The 18,801-nt window shown below is 39.3% G+C and overlaps 1 protein-coding gene across 3 annotated transcripts in view; it reads right to left on the bottom strand.

Annotated features, from left to right (window-relative positions):
- Positions 1–18,766, bottom strand: part of camkmt (calmodulin-lysine N-methyltransferase) — a 126,333-nt gene extending 107,567 nt beyond the window's left edge. For 2 of the 3 annotated variants that reach the window (XM_075479346.1, XM_075479363.1), the window contains exons 1-3: positions 18,402–18,743; positions 17,170–17,348; positions 16,474–16,538 (exon numbers count right to left, since the gene is read on the bottom strand). In XM_075479346.1, coding sequence (XP_075335461.1) covers positions 16,474–16,538; positions 17,170–17,348; positions 18,402–18,614 — 457 coding nt within the window. In that variant the 5' untranslated portion in view covers positions 18,615–18,743. Of the gene's footprint in view, positions 1–16,473; positions 16,539–17,169; positions 17,349–18,401 lie in introns of all 3 variants that reach the window. The other variant, XM_075479355.1, reaches the window with a different exon arrangement.
- Positions 18,767–18,801: the final 35 nt, after the last annotated feature.

Below are 18,801 nucleotides of genomic sequence, written 5' to 3'. Positions count from 1 at the left end.
GAAGACGAGGCAGCGACAAATGAGGATCACTTAAAACATCAGTGGTTTCAGTGACATATCAGAACATTTCATCACACTGTTGCAGACAATACTGTACAACTAAATGATGTATGTGTCTCTGATATTTATAATGTCAATAATAATACAAGATGTAACATGTATATATATATATATATATATATAAAATAAGAGAGTTACAGGTATCATGAATTAGTTTGAAAAATGTGATTATTACTATGTTGGTATTGCATTTATTGTAAAAAAAAAAAAAAAAGAAATAATAATAATAATAATAATAATAATAACTGGTTTATTATTCTTGTTTTACTATTATAATGATTTAAGTCACATTGGCTTAACCTTTTAAAAAAAGGTTTGTCCATTTTCAAATCGTCTAAACATACAATGATCAGCCATAATACTGAAATCACCTGCATAAAATTGTGACTGCTTTTTTTTTACCAATTGGAGCATGGACAGAGACCTCTGGGGTCTCTGATCTGTGTGGCAATGAGATGTTGGCAAGAGATCCTTTGGGTCCATGGATTTTGAGGGTATGGGCTCCACGAGGTTTGTTTGGGCACATCTCATGGATGCAAGATTGATTTGGATCTTGCTTGTTTGGAGGCAAGGGTCAATGCTATGGGCTAGAGGTATTCAAGCTGTATACCCTAGGTTCTCGCAGCAAAGTGGACACTGTCCTGCAGGTGGAGGCTTTCATGGAGTGCCATTTCTACGGAAGGTTGTGTTTGGTGTGCAACAATGAATACCATAAGTTTACCATTTTGAACTACAGTTTTTTCTCCCTTCAATGGCTCATTTTATGAAGTTTCACCATCAACCTTCACAGTGGCAGTGGGGTTAAGGGACCTTTCACTCAACGTCCAACTCAAGTGAACAAGCTTCATACGCAGAACAAAGAGCTGACTCTGAGGCAATGTTATCCATCAATCTGCATGGATGGATGGAAATAGTGCAGTAAGCATGCTGTCAAGAAACACACACACACCCTGCGTGTGTTACTTACTACTCAATGGCATAGACATTGTTTTACTTACATGTCACTGGTGCACTGAGTCCAAGGGACAGTTACCCACCTGTCTTACACACATACACTTAAACAGTCACGCACCCAAGGAGTCCCCTGCTCTTCATCCTTTCCAGCAATAGCTTGTCAAAGCAGCCATCTAACTGAAGCTAAATAATGCCTTATACACAATTGGGCATTATCCGCTAGGCTAGCTAGCCTCTCACCACAGTTGCCCAGAGGCTAATGTCCCAATGAGATGGTTCATTTCAGCTCTCCCTGTCTCTCTCCCTCCCTCTCATCCACTTTCTCTTTTCTATGTTTATCTTCATGACCTTGTCCTTTTTCCCCCATGGAGGTAAAGGACAGGGGTGGCAGAGAGGAGGAGCAGCAGGGTGAGGAGAGAGAAGATAAGGGGTGATGGCCGTGGCTGCTGGGGTTTTTGTGTGTGCTGGAAATGGGCATTACAGCACAGACAGAAAGAGAAAGAGAGGCATACAAGGAGAGACAGGAAGCTTTAGGCCATAGACCAAGTAGCCTCTTAAGTGATCCGATTGCCTTCCTTGAGAACTGCAGTGACCAAACTCAGTGGTTACCAATAATACACCCATTTAGACTCACCCTGCAAACACATGGATGCAGATGAACACAAAAAGGAGCAAATAAAAGCAACAAGAAGGGCAAACGCATATGCTTACACCAACAAAAGCAGATCAGACCATCAGACCAAACCATCAGAAATATATACTAAACACAAAACAAAGTATAAAGAGGCATATACACACACACTCCATGACCTTTGGCAGACAAGCAGAAGTGAATGACACTTATTTTCAATTGATCAGCAAAGTGCTGTGATGTATACGTATGTCTGTTTGCAGGATGAGAATGGGCTTGAACGGCAATCATTGATTAGCTTTAAGGCTATGGCCCACTTAGAGCACGCCATGTGTTATCTCTCACAGACAGGAACCCACACATATACACACAATTATCAACAGTGTATGGTTAGCTGAGATTTAAAGAGAACTGAACTGACTGTCATGATTTCATTTGGTTCATGGGTAAGTGTTTTGGTACAGAGAGACAGCTGCAGAAAGCCTGTGTTACTATTTCTGGCAGGAGGCCAGAACATGTAAGGGAAGCTCTTCCTGTCGCAAATTTAGCATCAAGATGCTCAGCAAAAGAAAAGTTATTTTTAGAGGATGAATCTAAAGGGCAACTCGCTGCACTATAGAAATCAGTAAGTTTTTTCATGAACTGTTGGACTAGAAGTGATAACAGTAATGTTTCTGTAGTGTCTCAACCCGTGCTGCTTGCTTGCATTATAGTGTCCTGGTTAAAGTCTCACAATCTTTTCTCACTTCTCTTTTTAGAAAAGAATCATCCATAAATATCCTTATCAGCGTAACTCTCTTCCCTTTAAAGACGATGAGTCAAAAGGGAAAAGAGATTTGGAGAAATAGAAAAAAGATTCCAAAAGATGGATCTGATAAAATCATACTTCTTTATTTAAAATGTTATGTGAAACACACACAACGACAGTTTATTTTAATCATTCAAACTTGCTCTAATAGAGCCTAGTTTGCATAGCCATCTTACAAAGTATAAGATAATAATGATATAATGTAAGAGTATAAAAAAAGGGGGAAAAATATGGTGGAATGAAGATTTAGCTGACAATTATATATCACACAAATAATTGTTTTAAATTCTAAATGGTTTTTTGTTTCTGATCATTTTTGTTTCTGCTACTACCAGTAGCTTGAGAATATATGTGCTGTGAAGGGAAAAGGATTAGGATCTGAAATATTTACCTTTTAGACCACCAGCATTTTTTACTGTAAATACAACAAACCACCTCCTCCAAGCTATTGGGCTCTGCGTTTTCCTTTGGCTAAATGTGACCACAGCAGTGCTGTGGTCACAGAGTTTGGTTTTCCAACTAAATTCATAGCACCACTCAAGAGAATGTAACTGAAGGACTGAGGAGCTGACCAATAACAAACACCTAACAAATGCAAAAGAAGAAACAGCCTTATATAGAAAAAGTGTGTGTATAGGATGTTAAAAGTTGATGTTAAAACACACACACACACACACACACACACACACACACACACACACACACACACACACACATTAACAATACCAGAGTCATACAAAGACTTACAGCACCCCCAGCTGGGGAACAACACTGAATAAAGAGACTGAGAGAAGAAGACTCCAGAAGCACATACAAACACAGGTAGTGTTGCAGATTGTTCTCATACAGTAGTTTGTACTTATTACAGAGTGTTCTATTTATGTACTCACTCTTTATCTCCATTTGTTCCTCACCTGCTCTGTGCTATGGCACTTCATACCCCTTATGTGTGTATTTCTTAGCTTACAGTGTTTGTGTAGTGTAGCTATACAGTAGCTGAGCAAATGTTTTCCCACACACAGTCCCAACAAAGGCCAGGTGACATACACACATCTAAACAAGCGCAGACACACACCATGAAAGAGGTGCAATTAGAGCATCCTCCTCCAATTAACCAGCTCTCTAAACAAATCCACATTAGGCCCTCCATTGTGGCTGTGCTCGAAAAACAGCCACTTGGGAAAGCAGCATAAAAGCTCCAACTGTATTCCTATCGAGGACACGTGTGTGTTTGTGAGTGTGTGTGTGTGTGTGTGTGTGTGTGTAGATTGGCAGTGGTCACATACTGCCAAAGAATCTGGGTTGTTATGATTGTGACGGTGATGGGAAGATTGTGCAATCACTGGTGGGTGGAGAGAGCGAAAGAAAAGCAAAGAGGGAGGGAAGAAGCAAAGCAGAGTGTGGAGCGCAATGAGGGAAGATGTTACAAGCATTAAGACCTGTTACACCCATGCAGTAAGTTACTTATCTGCAGGACTAAAACAGCTTTGTTTAATTATTTTTTGTTCATTACCATCTTTTCTTATTTTTTTTTCAATTCTGAACATATTCAAAGATTTGGATTAAGTGATCAGATATATTTTAAACTGCAGACTGAGGTGTAGTGGTACTTTTAATTATTGTGCCCTTACATTTTAGCAGAGTATCTACTGTACAGCAAGCTTTCTTATCCTGAATTAGGATGAATATTATCATTTGCAATCACTTTTATCAATCATATCCTCATTGAAATATATATATTTTTTAAATCTATTTTTCAAACTTTATACAGATGTTGTACATTCAGGCTACACTTCTGATGCAATACGCACAGATATAATAACAGAGAATAAGTTATACTTTAAAGTAGTTAAGATTAAGTATGTTAAGACTTTTTTCTATTTCTCAATGTTAAATTCTGCACACCACAAAAATAAGAGATTTGATATGCTGCCTTCAGTGTTTGAATGGTATAAATGCAACAACAATAGAGAATGATGATAACTGTAGAGGATACGGCCAATCTGTGATCCCACACCTAACACTCCCACAGAATAAGAAGGTCCAGCAGGGCAGACCTGGGATTTGAACTTCCTGTAGTCCACTTAGGTTTGTTGCATACAGGTGCAAAAACATACTCAAAATTAGTTTTTGTGTAAAGGAATCAAAACTTTATGACCTGCAAGGGCTGTTATATTGTATATCTGAAGTGATGTAAAAGCGATGTCATAATTCCTCGGCCAATTATCTTATCAATAAAATCCTGGACTTTGCTTTGAGCCCTTTTCTGTAAATTTATTTATTTATTTTTTATAGAAAATGGTTTATCAGTGTTGCTTTTACCAGTGGTTCCCAATCACTCCTAAGGAAACGCCAAAGATCACAGGACGTATCCGACATCTTCTCTCCAAAGAGGTTGACAAAATTAGATTTGCACTTGCAAAAAAAAAAAAAGAAAAGGGAACATATCTACTTGATTTAAAATATTATCTATGAAGATGAAGGACATCAAACTCCGCTGTGCAAGCTGGAGAACAATATTGGCAAAAATGTCAAAAGGGGAGCCAGAATCATTTCCACTGAAGATGAAACTGCCTGCTGGCACTGTGCGTGCATATTTATGCACCAATTTGCATTTCAGCAAGTTACCCCGCTTTGATTAAAAATTAAAGTTGTAGGGATGTTGACACATACACCTATCAAAGAAATCCTGAGTTTGCATCTACATTTGCAGCCTCAAGGACATGGAAAACCTCAGCATGTGAAGAGGAGCTCACTCACCTTCAAGCAGATTCAGTATCAAAAAAACTTCCAGAAGAATTGACATGATAAGATGGGAGGTATGGTAATAGCAGGTGTCTATATGCCTTTTTATGTTAAACTAATCAGCGTACACTAACGTCATGCAAACTAGACGCTGCACAGTTAACTCGCTGTACAATCACGTCATTTTGACCATCGCATGATTGATCATCATGCGGCTGCGTAACAGTAAGCTCCATTCCTGCTAAAAACTCCTTCTCAAAACAATATGCGTTCAAAAGAGTAATACATTTGCATCACAAAATCGTTTTGCATGAAAAAGTCAGACCTCACATCGCTTGGCACTATTTTTGCCTCCCTTGATATCAATGCGTCCAATGTAAACTGTGCAGACCGAAAAGCAGACCGAGCACTCCCCTGCTTCCGAGCAGCAAACACCGTAACAGGTGCAGCTATCGCTAGGTGGCTTGACGCATTGATATCAAGGGAGGCAAAAATAGCGCCAAGCGAAGTGAGGTCTGACTTTTTCATGCAAAACGATTTTGTGATGCAAATGTATTACTCTTTTAAACGCACATTGTTTTGAGAAGCAAGAAGCTTTATTTTTCTAGCCCCAGCCAACTAGCCGGACTACCTTGTGGACGCCTAAACTCGGCTGGAACTCGGCTCACAGGACGCAGTGGGGGGTAAGTCAATGTTCATAAATGATATTGCTAATATGGGATGTCATACAGCTTCATGTCAAAAGAGGCGAACTACCCCTTTAAAAGCAAAGAACTAAGGTTTTAGCAATAAGAAGCAACATAGAACATATCAGCAAAGTCATTCAGAAAGATCTGAACTTCAACTAGGGATGCCATGGTTACTTAATCGATGGCAGGTGTATACTGTGATTGACTGCTTCTCAAAATTATCAAGATCTCCAGACTTCGCCCACTAAATTTATCTAATGGCTCCCATTTTTTCCCCTATGTTCGCCGTGGGTGTGAGCATCAGAGAAAGAGTCGAGGAGAGTAAATTTCAGCCTCTGTGGGCAGACACAAAAAAAAAAAATGTGGCACCGTGGCCTGCTGTGAACAGATAGACACACACCGTAAGAGAACCCTGGGTATGTTGGTGTGTGCTTGTGTGTGTTTTTACATGAAAAGGCAAAACGAAAAAAAAAAAGAGAGAGTTAATGTGAAATAAGCTGGAAACTTATCAAAAACCATGTAAGTTGATGTAACAAATAATATATCTAAATATTTGCTTAGCAGTGCTTGATAAAAAAAAACAATAATAAATCAACCACTGAAACATATTCTATGGACAATATTTCACTACTTTAATATTATCAAAAGCCTGTTGTCAAATTAAGACAATTTAACACCCATGTTATAAAATGCTCGACGGCAATAGCACAACACAGCAGTTAGCAGCTTGCATAGCCACAACAGCTTCACTCCCCCAAGCTTGCAGCCCCAGAGAGATGCGGCAGCAGTTAGTGGTTAGGGCAGTTTCTCAGGAGAGCACTTGAAAATCAGTTAACTTTCCCCTCAGAAGCCCACACTTGCTAACATTAGCATGTAGCACAGCAATTACCATCAACCCCTACTTTAGCATTGCCACAGTCAACTGACAGTTAAAGGGCCCCTGTGGGGCTTTTCAGAGAGTCTCCAGACAGAGAGAGACCGACGGAGTGAAGAAGTGAATTTAGCAGTTTGTGCATTAAAGCTGTACAGTGAGTCACAAAGCAAGTTAATGGCTCTTTAGCTAAATATCAAATACATTAGCCATTTCAGCAAAGACATGTTGACAGGCTGAAGGCTGACAAGCAGCTGCTCCACCTCTCTGGAGGGCTTTTTGACAAAACAGGCTCAAGTACTAATGATTCCCATGTGCTGTGTTGATTTATTGATAATTATCGACTGTACTGGTTTAAGCCATGAAAAATATATCTTGCTTGTCTGTTTGACACTGTAAATTCAACAAACACTAAATTCAAAACCACACACAGCCTCTGAACCACACATAAGACCATGTTCCTGCAGATAAAGTAGCTAAATGTCTTGCTCTTAACCAGATTTATTTGTTCCGCAAAAGCTTTACTGATCAATGCAACCTTTGGAAAGCATTCAATAGAAACAATAAAACCATTTGGGAGGAAACTGGTTTAGTTTAATGTTTCCTTCTCAAACAACTTCTGCTTCTGTGTTGTAAATAGAAAAAAAATACTTTTTGAATTTACTAGTTTTTTTTTTATGTCACCTCAATTAAATTGTGAAATCAATCCAAAGCAGAGAAACACTGCAACACAAAAATACACAAGTGTTTGGAACGGAGCCAAAGCTTATTCCCATATGACCATGTAGCCATTTACTATAGCTGTTCCTCTTCCAACCAACACACTAATCACATTAATCATCTATTTGTTTTAGAGCATCAATAGGGATTTTCACATACAGATTTGCACATGCATAAACAAACACGCTTGTGCAGTTTTTGCTTTTGGAGGCACACAGTGGTGCACTTGATTGGTACAAGTGGGAGGAGAGCCAAATTAACTACCATACACTAATCGCTCTTTAATGGAAGTACAGTCAGCACATTCATGGATGTGCATACATTTATGTAGCACACATCAGGCACACAAAATGTACCTGGACAGTTATTACAACATAAAAAAAAAAAAGGTTCATCAGACCCTGAAGATTTTTTTTTCGTTTTACGTTGCTCTGAGTGCACGAATCCATCAGATTTATAAAGCAGCATTTTTAGAATATATGCAGTCTTAAGTAAATGTGAATTTCACTTGTATTATTGTGTGGTTACGCACAAGGTGGTTTTATTCAATATGACGGCTGGCGATCACCTAAAAGGCTGATGAAAAATACTCTAAAGGTTGTTTGAAAGTCTGCAATCAAGGCTAAATACTATAACTAAAAGTAATAACGGGTTAAAAAAAAATATTTGAGAAAAATTGTACAGCTCTGAATTCATCATTATGTTTGAGTTTTAGTCAAAAAGTAAAAAAGGAATGATCGTTTGCAATGATTTTATGAGAGTTGGCATAGCAACTAATAACATACAACTATTTTTGGTATACAGAAATTAACAGCACAACCCTCAACTTTGCCTCCTTAGCTTTTAATATATCTGTATATTTTCTCGTTTCAAACCTGAAAAATTTGTCGTGGTTATCTCTGGATTGCACAATGTCTTAAATTTCAGTCACAACTCAGTGACATTATACACTCTTTTAAAACACTGTTTCTTTGTGTGTGTGTTACATGGTTGGAGTATCCCTAGTATGCTGTGCTTAGACACCATAGGGGACATTGCTAGGAGGGGTATATAGGGGTTAGGTGACTTAAATGGAGAAAAATCCAATAATTGTATCCGTTCAGAGGGAGGGTGAGCTTTTAGGGAGGGGGGTGACCTATTACTCTTTCTTTTTTCTTTCTCTCTTTCATTTCACCCCCAAATTCTAGGGTGAAGGGGTAACCTAAGTAAAGGAAGGAAAGGAGTGGAGAGAGATGAGGGTTACAGCTGCGCTTGCTGTCAAAGTATGTCCTTGTAATTAGCTGAGTATTAGCAGTGGTGACAATGCAAGAGCACTGGGCAGGGAAGCACCCTTTAACGCTCTACTCATTTCCTGAACTTAATCCCCAACGCTTACTGGTAATAGTGCACACACATCTGGACACACACACCCACACAAAGTCTCAGTCAGGCACAAATTCACATAATCAACTGCCTGCTATAATGAAAAAGGACTCCCTGAGCAAAGCTACACCCAACAGCTCACCTTCAATCCCTATTGTGCTCAAAGTCATAATGATGGTTAACAACAGAGAACATCAAGAGACATGCATCTTTGAGTGCACATACATAAACACTTACATCTGCATCAAGTTGCAGACGTTAATGCAGACATTAGGTTGTAACTGTTTACTTTGCAAGTGTCAAGAAGCTTCTAACACCCAATGGTACTGCAGGCAAGTCCCTGCTTCTTGTTCCCTCCAGTGAACGGATGGAGGAGACAAGGCTACGGAAGCTAAAATCAATTACTTTCAATTAAGTCACCCAGCGACTCTTTCACTATGCCCTCAAGCTGCTCAAGCCTTGCTTGCAATATCTCCAACCCCCACTCCTACACCACAAAGTGACAGTCCCATCACATGTGCATGTACATGTGCATGTGCATGTGCATGTGCATGTGCATGTGCACTTGAAAAGCCACATCCACTTACTGTGTGACTGTCATTTTATGTTTAGTGGTTAAATTATAGACCTAGAAACAATTACTCTGGCAATGGCTAAAAATGCTCTTGAAAAACAGTTTTCGGTCTGTCATTCCTATCAAACTGTACATAACATACAATAGCAAATACAGTACAAAACAGCATTTAATTATTCTTTACACAATACACTGGGCTTATTTGAGACCACTAAAACATACATTTTTGTTGTCCTTTTTATTAAAGAAGAAAATGTTTCCGGCATAAAAATGACAAAATGTTGGACAAAAACAGCAACTCTGAAGGGAAACTGGTCACTTCTAAACATTTTACTCTCATAAACGTAGCTTATCCCCATCAAACTACAGCAAACTGAACAGTAAGTTAAAGTAATTTTTGCCATTAACACAAGATCCAAGAAGTAATAATTTTCAACTTCAGGCATCCAGCCAGTCTGTCCTACGGCATGTTTGTAGTTAAGGTGTTGCAACACTAAAGCAGAAATACTTACCTTTTAAAAAATATACAGAATATTGAACACATTTCTTGATATTAAAACAAGATATAATTAGTTTGTTCCTCTTATTTCAAAAGTGAATTTTAGCACCAATGTCCTACAATCAGAATTAGAAGAAATGTGTGTTTCTTCAAGACTGGGGCCTGGACAATCACCAAAATGAACTGAGGTGCACAATATGTGGCATTATCACAATGTACTAGGACAACACAAGTCGAGCCTGAAAAGCAGAATGAATTGCAAGAAAAGGAGCAATTACTAACATGGATGATGAATAAGAGAGAATGAGAACATAGGAATTAACCATTGGTAAAAATGTTTCTAAAAGAAATATTTGTGGTATTTTTGCTTCACACCAAATTTGTTCAACTGGTTTAAATCAAAATCGTAAGACACACCTGTGCTCAGTCCAGAGCGCACCAGTGGAGAATGATTTCTATAGAAAGCATGTTATAAACAGCACAGAGGGGGACCGCAAATCTTGTCATTGACACAACAGTCTGAGTGAGCGTGTGGCTGTATATGTGTGTGTATGCCTGCCAGCTCCCAGTCTAGCGCTATTGTCTAACAAGGTCTAATTAGCACTATGGCACAATGAATTAGCATAATTATGCAAACAGGGCTGCGCTAAAGGCCTGGCACAAGGGAAGGCTACGGGGGGGCACCTATTACAACACACATGCACATTTTAAAATGTGCACACATACACGTATTCACCAAGAACACTTTGACACGAGTATGACATATTAAACATGCATACAGAGCCTGGAGATCCAGAAAACACAAACATACATGTCCAACTCTTCAACAGGAAGTGACAAGAACATGAGTCCGTCATGTACTGTGAATGGCTTAATTGATATGATATTTATGTGTCTGCTTTGCTATGTATACCGAAAGCCCTCTTGTCTTCAGAAATGCAAAAAAAAAAACAGCCCCCTACCCCCACAAATATCAGATGTACACACAGAAATTATCTTCTCCCTACCACCCTGCCTCACAACATTCAAACATTCAGAGCTTAGTATTTAGCGGCAGGGGTGATAGGTGAAGTCTGTGGGAGATAATAGGGATGACTGAGAGGCTGAAAGGCTGGCAGCCATTCACACAATGACAGATGTAGTGAAGAAGGCTCTATCACGCTTCATTAGGATACTTGGCTCTTGATTACACATGGACACACAAACAGAAACAGACATGTTTCCATCACTTTAGAGGATATTTAGCAACATTAATTTACTGCAGATGTTTCTTACCATATCAACTACTTGCCCAACCCTAATCCTTGCCCAAACTAAAAACTAACCCTAACCTTGCTCTAACTTTAAGCCAAGACTTCACTTTAAGGTGTAAGAATTTATTCCACCTCTGGCAGCTTACTTCTTTTTTCCAAGTACCCAAACAGCCCAGACTCACCCGAAAGTGTAAAAGAGGAAAATTGCTCCATATGTCTGATACCTAGTAGTTTAACAATCTACACTAAAATATTTTAAGATGACAATGTTCGTTTTGGTACGCGGCTGTTTTGTGTCGGGTAGCATTAGATCACATGGCAGGAGATGCGACCACTGAGCGTTTAACTATGTAGTCTTTGACAACGTATACTTTTCTAACCGTAATCATGTATTTTTGAACATCTAAACCTAATCATGTACATGAATTCTAACCTCCATGTACTTTTAACCATTAGCAGGTGGGAGTGAAATAGCAGGGAAGAGAAAGGTAGGTAGTAAAGATTGTGCAGGATGGGATTTGAACTTACAATCTCTTTAAGTCGAGGTCTCTGCAGAACCGAAGTGGGCGAATCCAAATTGGTTGGTGTTAGACTTGAAGCTTGCATGTGCCGTTTTCATGATTGTTCTGAGACCCCCTCAATGACTTTTATTTTTTTAAAGCAACTAGTGACAAATTTGGTGACTTAAAACAAACCATGGCGACCTGATAGACATGAAAGTCGCCTGTATTCCCCCTCGAGGCTAAGATCTTGTTGTCAGCAGTGTGTGTGTATGTGTGCCCCCATGCAGCTCCCTCTGGAGAAAGTGGAGCAGCAGAGACTTACTGTCACTTCTAACTTTCTCTCCAAGAGATGATCATACATGTAATTATAACTCAAGTCACAGCACAGATGTTTTCTTTAACTCAAGTGAATGGTGACTTTGGCAGATGACACCTTGATTCAAAAAATTTCAGATGTTATAGCAGAGCAGAAGCCTTACAGCGGATCGCTAGCGAACACAAAATCTTAATGGGCCACAATTAACCCTCAATTTTTAAGTTGTTCAACTGTCTGCTGACTGAAACAGAAATATATGTGAATTACAGCAGCTTTATTGGGAATTGGTCTGTATTAAAGGATAAGACCGGTTTTTTGACATTGGGCCCTTGATTTCACATTATAACATGATGTTCTACTCACCCCTGCTTGTTGTTGGTCATTTGGAGCTGTTCCGAAGATATTCGAGAGGCGTCTGGCTGCTCTCTTGAGATATTCGGCCATGAAACGGTTTCCTATGGGCAAGCTTATACAGGCACAAACTATGCTGTTTATAATTTATTAATTACTGTACACTAGCACCGATAACGTGGAGGTGCGTCGCTTACTTCAAAAAATCCGGGTTACTAATTTTGAATTTTAGCCGAATGAATAAATAGGCAGCAGGTCTGTGGGCTGTCTGTGGTAGTAGCACGACGATGACGTCAGTAACACCCACTTTACGACAAAAATTCAAAATTACAGTAACCCGGATTTTTTTTAAGTAAGCGACGCACCTCCACGTTATCAGTGCTAGTGTACAGTAATTAATAAATTATAAACAGCATAGTTTGTGCCTGTATAAGCTTGCCCATAGGAAACCGTTTCATGCCCGAATATCTCAAGAGAGCAGCCAGACGCCTCTCGAATATCTTCGGAACAGCTCCAAATGACCAACAACAAGCAGGGGTGAGTAGAACATCATGTTATAATGTGAAATCAAGGGCCCAATGTCAAAAAACCGGTCTTATCCTTTAAGATGGTGCATATTTGAAACCAGAGAGTAGAAGAGACACTGTGCTGCTGCTGTGCTGTGCTACAGCTAGTTTACTTGAGATGCTAAAAGATTCTGTTCCTATACACCAAAACATGTTTATCCCTTTATAGCAAAACAGAAATTTGCATTTCAATTTCAATTTACTATCCTGCATGGGTTCTCTTCAGATACTCCAGCTTTCTCACACCGTCCAAAAACATGCATGTTAGGTTAATTGGTGGCTCTAAATTGACGTTGGAGTCTGTATGGTTGTTTGTCTCGTTTGTCTCTCTGTGGCCCTGTGATGTACTGCTGACCAGTCCAGGGTGTACCCATTCTCTTGCCCAATGGCAACTGGGATAAGCGACTGAATGATGCCCACCAATTGAAAAATGTAATTGTTTTTATTGGCAATCGCTCATTTCCAATTTGCAGAGAACCCTTACTCTTGCACTTGAAGGACAAAGGGCTTAGCACCACCCACCAACCCCTCCTTTCATGGAGATTTTGTCCAACTCAAAACTGGCAACTGTCGACATCCTGATGTTGCTGGCGTCAATATACACGCACAAATGCAAGAACGAGGAAAGCATTGACTCGACTGCATCTTTGGCTTCCACTGTAGAGGATCCCAAACACTATGGTTAAATACCAAAGTCTGTGTGTTTCTTAATCGGAACACTACTGGATCGCTTTTCCCTTTGAGTGAAACATGAACCCAAAAAATAACCTCACAGCCGAAAGAGCCCTCTTAGCAAAAACCCTGCAACATCAACAAGCTTTAAACCCCACTCAATCACACATCCACACATTCTGTGATTCATTCTTAATAACCCCACCCCAAGGGGCCTGTATTGTATCCTAAAATCCCAACCCCTGGCAGGAAACATTAATTCCTAAAATCCCAAACAACGCTTGTACAAAGCTTTCTTACAATTACAAGCCCCCACTGCCAGCTAAAGAACCAGGAAGGTCAGAAGTTCAGAGTTCAAATAGTTCAAAGTGATCAAGTTTAGTCGGACATAGGTCCAATCATTCATCAGCAACTCATAACGAGCTGCAAATATAACTGCAGCTTTATGACCTCCAGGTGACCACAAGAGGGGGAAGCTTTCTACATGAGTACCTTACATAGTGCAAACCCAGGTAATGCCACCTTTGACCTAGGCAGGGTGTTCCTCCTATAGCAAACCTGGGTCATATATTTAGAGAGCTGCACTTCAAATGAGACCCACAGAGATCCCACAAAAGCCAAATGCACATAAATTATTGTTTTTAAAAAAAAAACATTTGAAAGAAGCTTGTCAGATCTCACTCTAGAAATTATTTTCCCTCCTTTGATGTTCTGCTGAAATTACTGATTTTCAGATGTACTGTATAACATAATTCACTAAAACCTTAATTTAGTCTGTCTTAGTTTTAATTCTTTGTTCTGCATAATATACTTTTATAAAATGCATGCAATAATATGGGATTGCGATACACACAAATATACAAAACAGCTTCTACAAGACGGGATTTGTGCTCAAACATGTCTGTGTTTTCTCTGGAGTATGACGTCATCACTGAGACAGACTCTCCATTTCCTAAAATCTTCAATGGGATGCCTGGTCTGCTCCTCCCGTCTTGAAATAAAACCATTGACTCTGGCTTATCTTCACCTTAAGAAACAACATATTGTTCACGTACGTGCACACTTGTGGAACAAACACAATAGCAGGAGAGAGGGTCATGCTGAGAGGGGGTAGCACTTTTAAGCTGAGTCCACACATTTTGGATGCAGTGGGCTAATCCGGCCAGGCTTTTTAGCCTGCTATTCAGGAGGACAAGGACCCCTAGGATTTGGGCTTGTCCACACCTCAGGGGTAGGGGATTATCAAGACAGCAGGAAAGGTGGAGAGGGTGTGAGGGTGGGTGATGTGAATTTGTGGTTATTAACATGGTAGCATTAGTAGATTTCTGCAAACATTGTGCCCCGCTGTATATCTTTGACAGAGCAGAGAAGTTAGAATTTGTGTGTTTGTGTATATAGAAGGGTTTCAGTCTCATTCCCACCCCTAAAAAATATACCCCGAAGCTCTGACAAGGTCACCTCTGGGCCTTTCAGAGCCTCCTCTCAACCAGTCCTAATTGATCTCACGCATTACTAGTCCCAAACATGAGATGGAGAGAAGGAGGGAGATGGTTGCCCCATTGTTTGAGGAACGAGGTTCCCTTGCTAGTGGCTCTACACTCCTTATAAACACACACACACACACACACACACACACACACACACACACGTTCCACCTCTGGCATGCCCACCCACCTTCTCCCCCTATTCTCTTCTCCCTTCCTCTATGCTCTCATCTCCGGCTGTGCTAATCCACTGACCAAGTCAGGAACTCTGTTACCCATCTGGCCAAGCATGACTCCAGCTGAGAGGGATGGAGGGGTGGAAAGAAAATGAGGGGAGCGAAGGGGAGGGATTGTAAATTGAGAGAAAGGAATGTGAATGAGGGCGGTATGGTCACCAAAATATCTTGTGTGTTGGTGAACACCTTTATACTAGTTATTACTTTGTATATACTAGAGGAGGAAGGCCATGAAGAACAGAGTGCATGAGGTATCCACAAAGGTGGCACAAGGATGACCTCTTCTTTTTTACTCTCCAAAGAGAAGAGCATGGAGCCTGTTGTCTTCTGGTAAAGAAAAGGGATTATCCATATTAGCAGTCTATAATGGGAGTTGCCACTGAGCTCTGTCATGAATTCTAAAGTTTGACTCCAGTGTGCAGTGAAGTAGCCACTAGCCATCACATTCATCTCTGACTCCGACTCCTGCGGGACCATCTGGCTCATTAATGCTAGCCTATGACCTTTCCCAAACCTATCACATGCCTGAAGAAGAAGATACACAGAAAGTTGTGTATAAAGACTTAAAAGGAAACACCAATTACATTTATCAATAGTGCAGTGTTGTAAAGCTAATCAGGTATAGTATCTTTTCAATAAACAGCAGTCAACCACATCTAGCTGAAATAACTCAGACCAAATTTACCGTGATTAATACAATAGGAGTACATGATAAACTGCTTTAGAAGGCACATAAGAAACAATCACACCACCTTCATCAATCCCTAACAACACAAAGTATGACTTTATCCCAAACTTTAAGCGTGTGTTAGTCAAGTATAAAAGTGAGGAAGCAGTATGTTGTCAAAGCCACTGAGCTCTTCATTACCTCTAAAAGGCCCCAGGTCATCCTCATGGGATAATGTGGGGATAGATTATACAGCAGTTTAAAGGAAATAAATACATGACATAAAAAAAAAACAAGAAGACAAAGAAGAAATACACTTCCATTTACAGAGATGGAATTAAACCTCCAACATCCAACACTAACAGCGACCAGCATAAGATTAATGCATTTTTGTCTGTGTGCGTGTGTCAATGATAAAATCCAGGGCACAGTAATGGTGCCAACTACACGTGTAATGTTTACACTAATAAATAACAAACACCTTATAGTAATAAGAAGAAATATGTACTTACAGACATTCCCGGTGTTGTCAAAACTGTTGAGCACTTCATTCACTCTAAGAGGCCCCATGTTATCTCTGTGAAATACAGACATATAGATGATCAAACAGCAGCCTGTGGAAATATATGGTGCTTTTTCATATATATGAAGAAACCAGATTAAAAATCAAACGCATAAAAATCTTTGCATTGTTCCAAAGAAGAAGTATCAAATATAAACTTATATCGCCGAGTTTCAGATAACGCATTTGACTAAATAACATTTAACATTTGTTACGTTTAGAATAATTCTAAAACTATCTAAAAAAAATGAAAACTCCTTCATTTTCAAGTTTAAACGTGCTTTTGACATTTTCTTCTGAACTTCATGCTAAAAAAAAAATATCTACTACATCTTCTTAACTGTAATCTATTCACAATTATGGTACTTTCTCTGTAAACCCCAACATTTTTCACAAATCTTATCCCTATATTTCAAACTATTTTATAGCACAAGCGTTAACAACAGGATATGCATTGTGGATTGTCATAGTTTTAGAATTAACCTCAGAGTCTAGATACTCAAGGGAGATCTCTTTACTTTTGATAACAAAAGCATTGTGACATTGTAAAATCCTAGACTAAATCAACAATAACAGTCTGCCGTTTTAGTGGTATCACAAATAGCCCGTTGTGTGTGTGAAATTTGAGCCAAGTCAGCATGTATACCTGAGCAAGGCACTGTACTCAGGAAAGCAGACACTTCTGTACTCCACCCACTGGTCATCTGAGGTATCACTTTGGTCCTGTACCACAAGGTTTTTCCTGCTGAAAAGGTCAAATGTTGCAAACCTGCGAACAGACACCTGTTTGATGTCTGCACTGTCTGCCTGCTTCTGACACAACACCTGTGAGAGACATATAAAGAAAAAAAAGTGCTCTTATCTTCGCAAAAAACACATCCATTAGTTGTGATTTCACTTCATAAGCTGTGAAGCATAAGCATTTGTTAAATTAATCCCCCATGTTTCATGTTTCAGGAATACTATATCATATAACAGATGTAATAGATATTTTCACCAAAGTTTACATACTTTTTTCATGTGAAAATATACAAATTATAAGTCAAAACACTGTTGTAGAGGGAAACTTTCCTTATAAATCAAGAGACCAGTGAATTAGCATCTTTAAGTATCATAGTTACAAAAAAATATAAATATTGTACAAAACAGATGCCAAATTTTCAAGAGTATCTAGAAAGTGATTTTCTACCTATTATTTCAGGCAAAGCACATATACATAAAATTCAAGTTGGTCTGGATGAAGACATTCAAACCCCATTGCAGGGAGCTATTCTTGTAATCATGATGCAAGGTCTGCGTTATGCCCATCTATGGGGAAGACCTAAAGTCCCATGTGCTCAGCTACTGCTCTTGTACATAAAAGGTTTCTGTTCATGCATATCCAAAGAGTCTGAAAAAGTTGGGGGGGTTACTGTTGCAAAAAAAGTGACAAAGTTGCTGTTTAGCAGCAGGTAATATATGGGTGTAGATTTATAGAAGATAAGTTAATAGTTTATATTGAATGTCAAAGCAAAAAAAGTCATACTGTAACAGTACTAAAAGTACTAAAAAGAAAAACATTCACTCAGTGTGAGCTAAGAATGAAATATGTGAATTACAGCATAGTTGCAGTTGGATGTCAGGTAAAGAACTATAAACAGGGGGGAGACTGGCTATTCATCAGTATTGGTCCACAATTTAGCGAGATTATTCTAATAAAAAAAACAAGATCCAGAGATGCAAAACAACAAATTTCATGTTTGGTGATTTTTTTTAACATTTTTGCTAATATCGTCCAAATGCATTATATCTATGCTTCCTTTTGAGGGTACACTTCCATCAAAATGGGGTTTGTTGGAATAGAAGTCTCAACAAACAGTATAAGCAAAGCATAAATACCTGTCTTAGTAGAGTCCATCTGGCTCGAGCGACATCAGTTGCACCGCAGGTCGTTCCTCGTGAGTTTCGGTCATTAGATGTGCAGGTGTCTTCATTAATAATTCCCCTCAAAGGCGAAGCCGGCTCGGTTTTCTCTGCAGTGCCGGTGGAGTCCCTCTCCATTTTATCGTCAATGTTCTGAATCGGAGATAAATCCGTTTTAAAAAGATCCATGCTAAAGAGCTGTCACAGTTCTCAGTATAAATGAGGTCTAATAAAACAAAAACAAGACCACAAAAAAGCAAAAATGATGGTAGATATGGTTTAACTGAAATCACCTGTTACACTCCCAGTACATGCATGCTACTTCCGTACACTTTTCCCACTCGAGACAAAACAGTAGATTACCGAAACTATCGAA

The sequence above is a fragment of the Odontesthes bonariensis genome, chromosome 2, assembly GCF_027942865.1.
Source record: "Odontesthes bonariensis isolate fOdoBon6 chromosome 2, fOdoBon6.hap1, whole genome shotgun sequence".
Taxonomy (NCBI): domain Eukaryota; kingdom Metazoa; phylum Chordata; class Actinopteri; order Atheriniformes; family Atherinopsidae; genus Odontesthes; species Odontesthes bonariensis.
The sequence above is the reverse complement of the archived record's forward strand: the minus strand, read 5'-3'. Positions and strand labels throughout refer to the sequence as shown.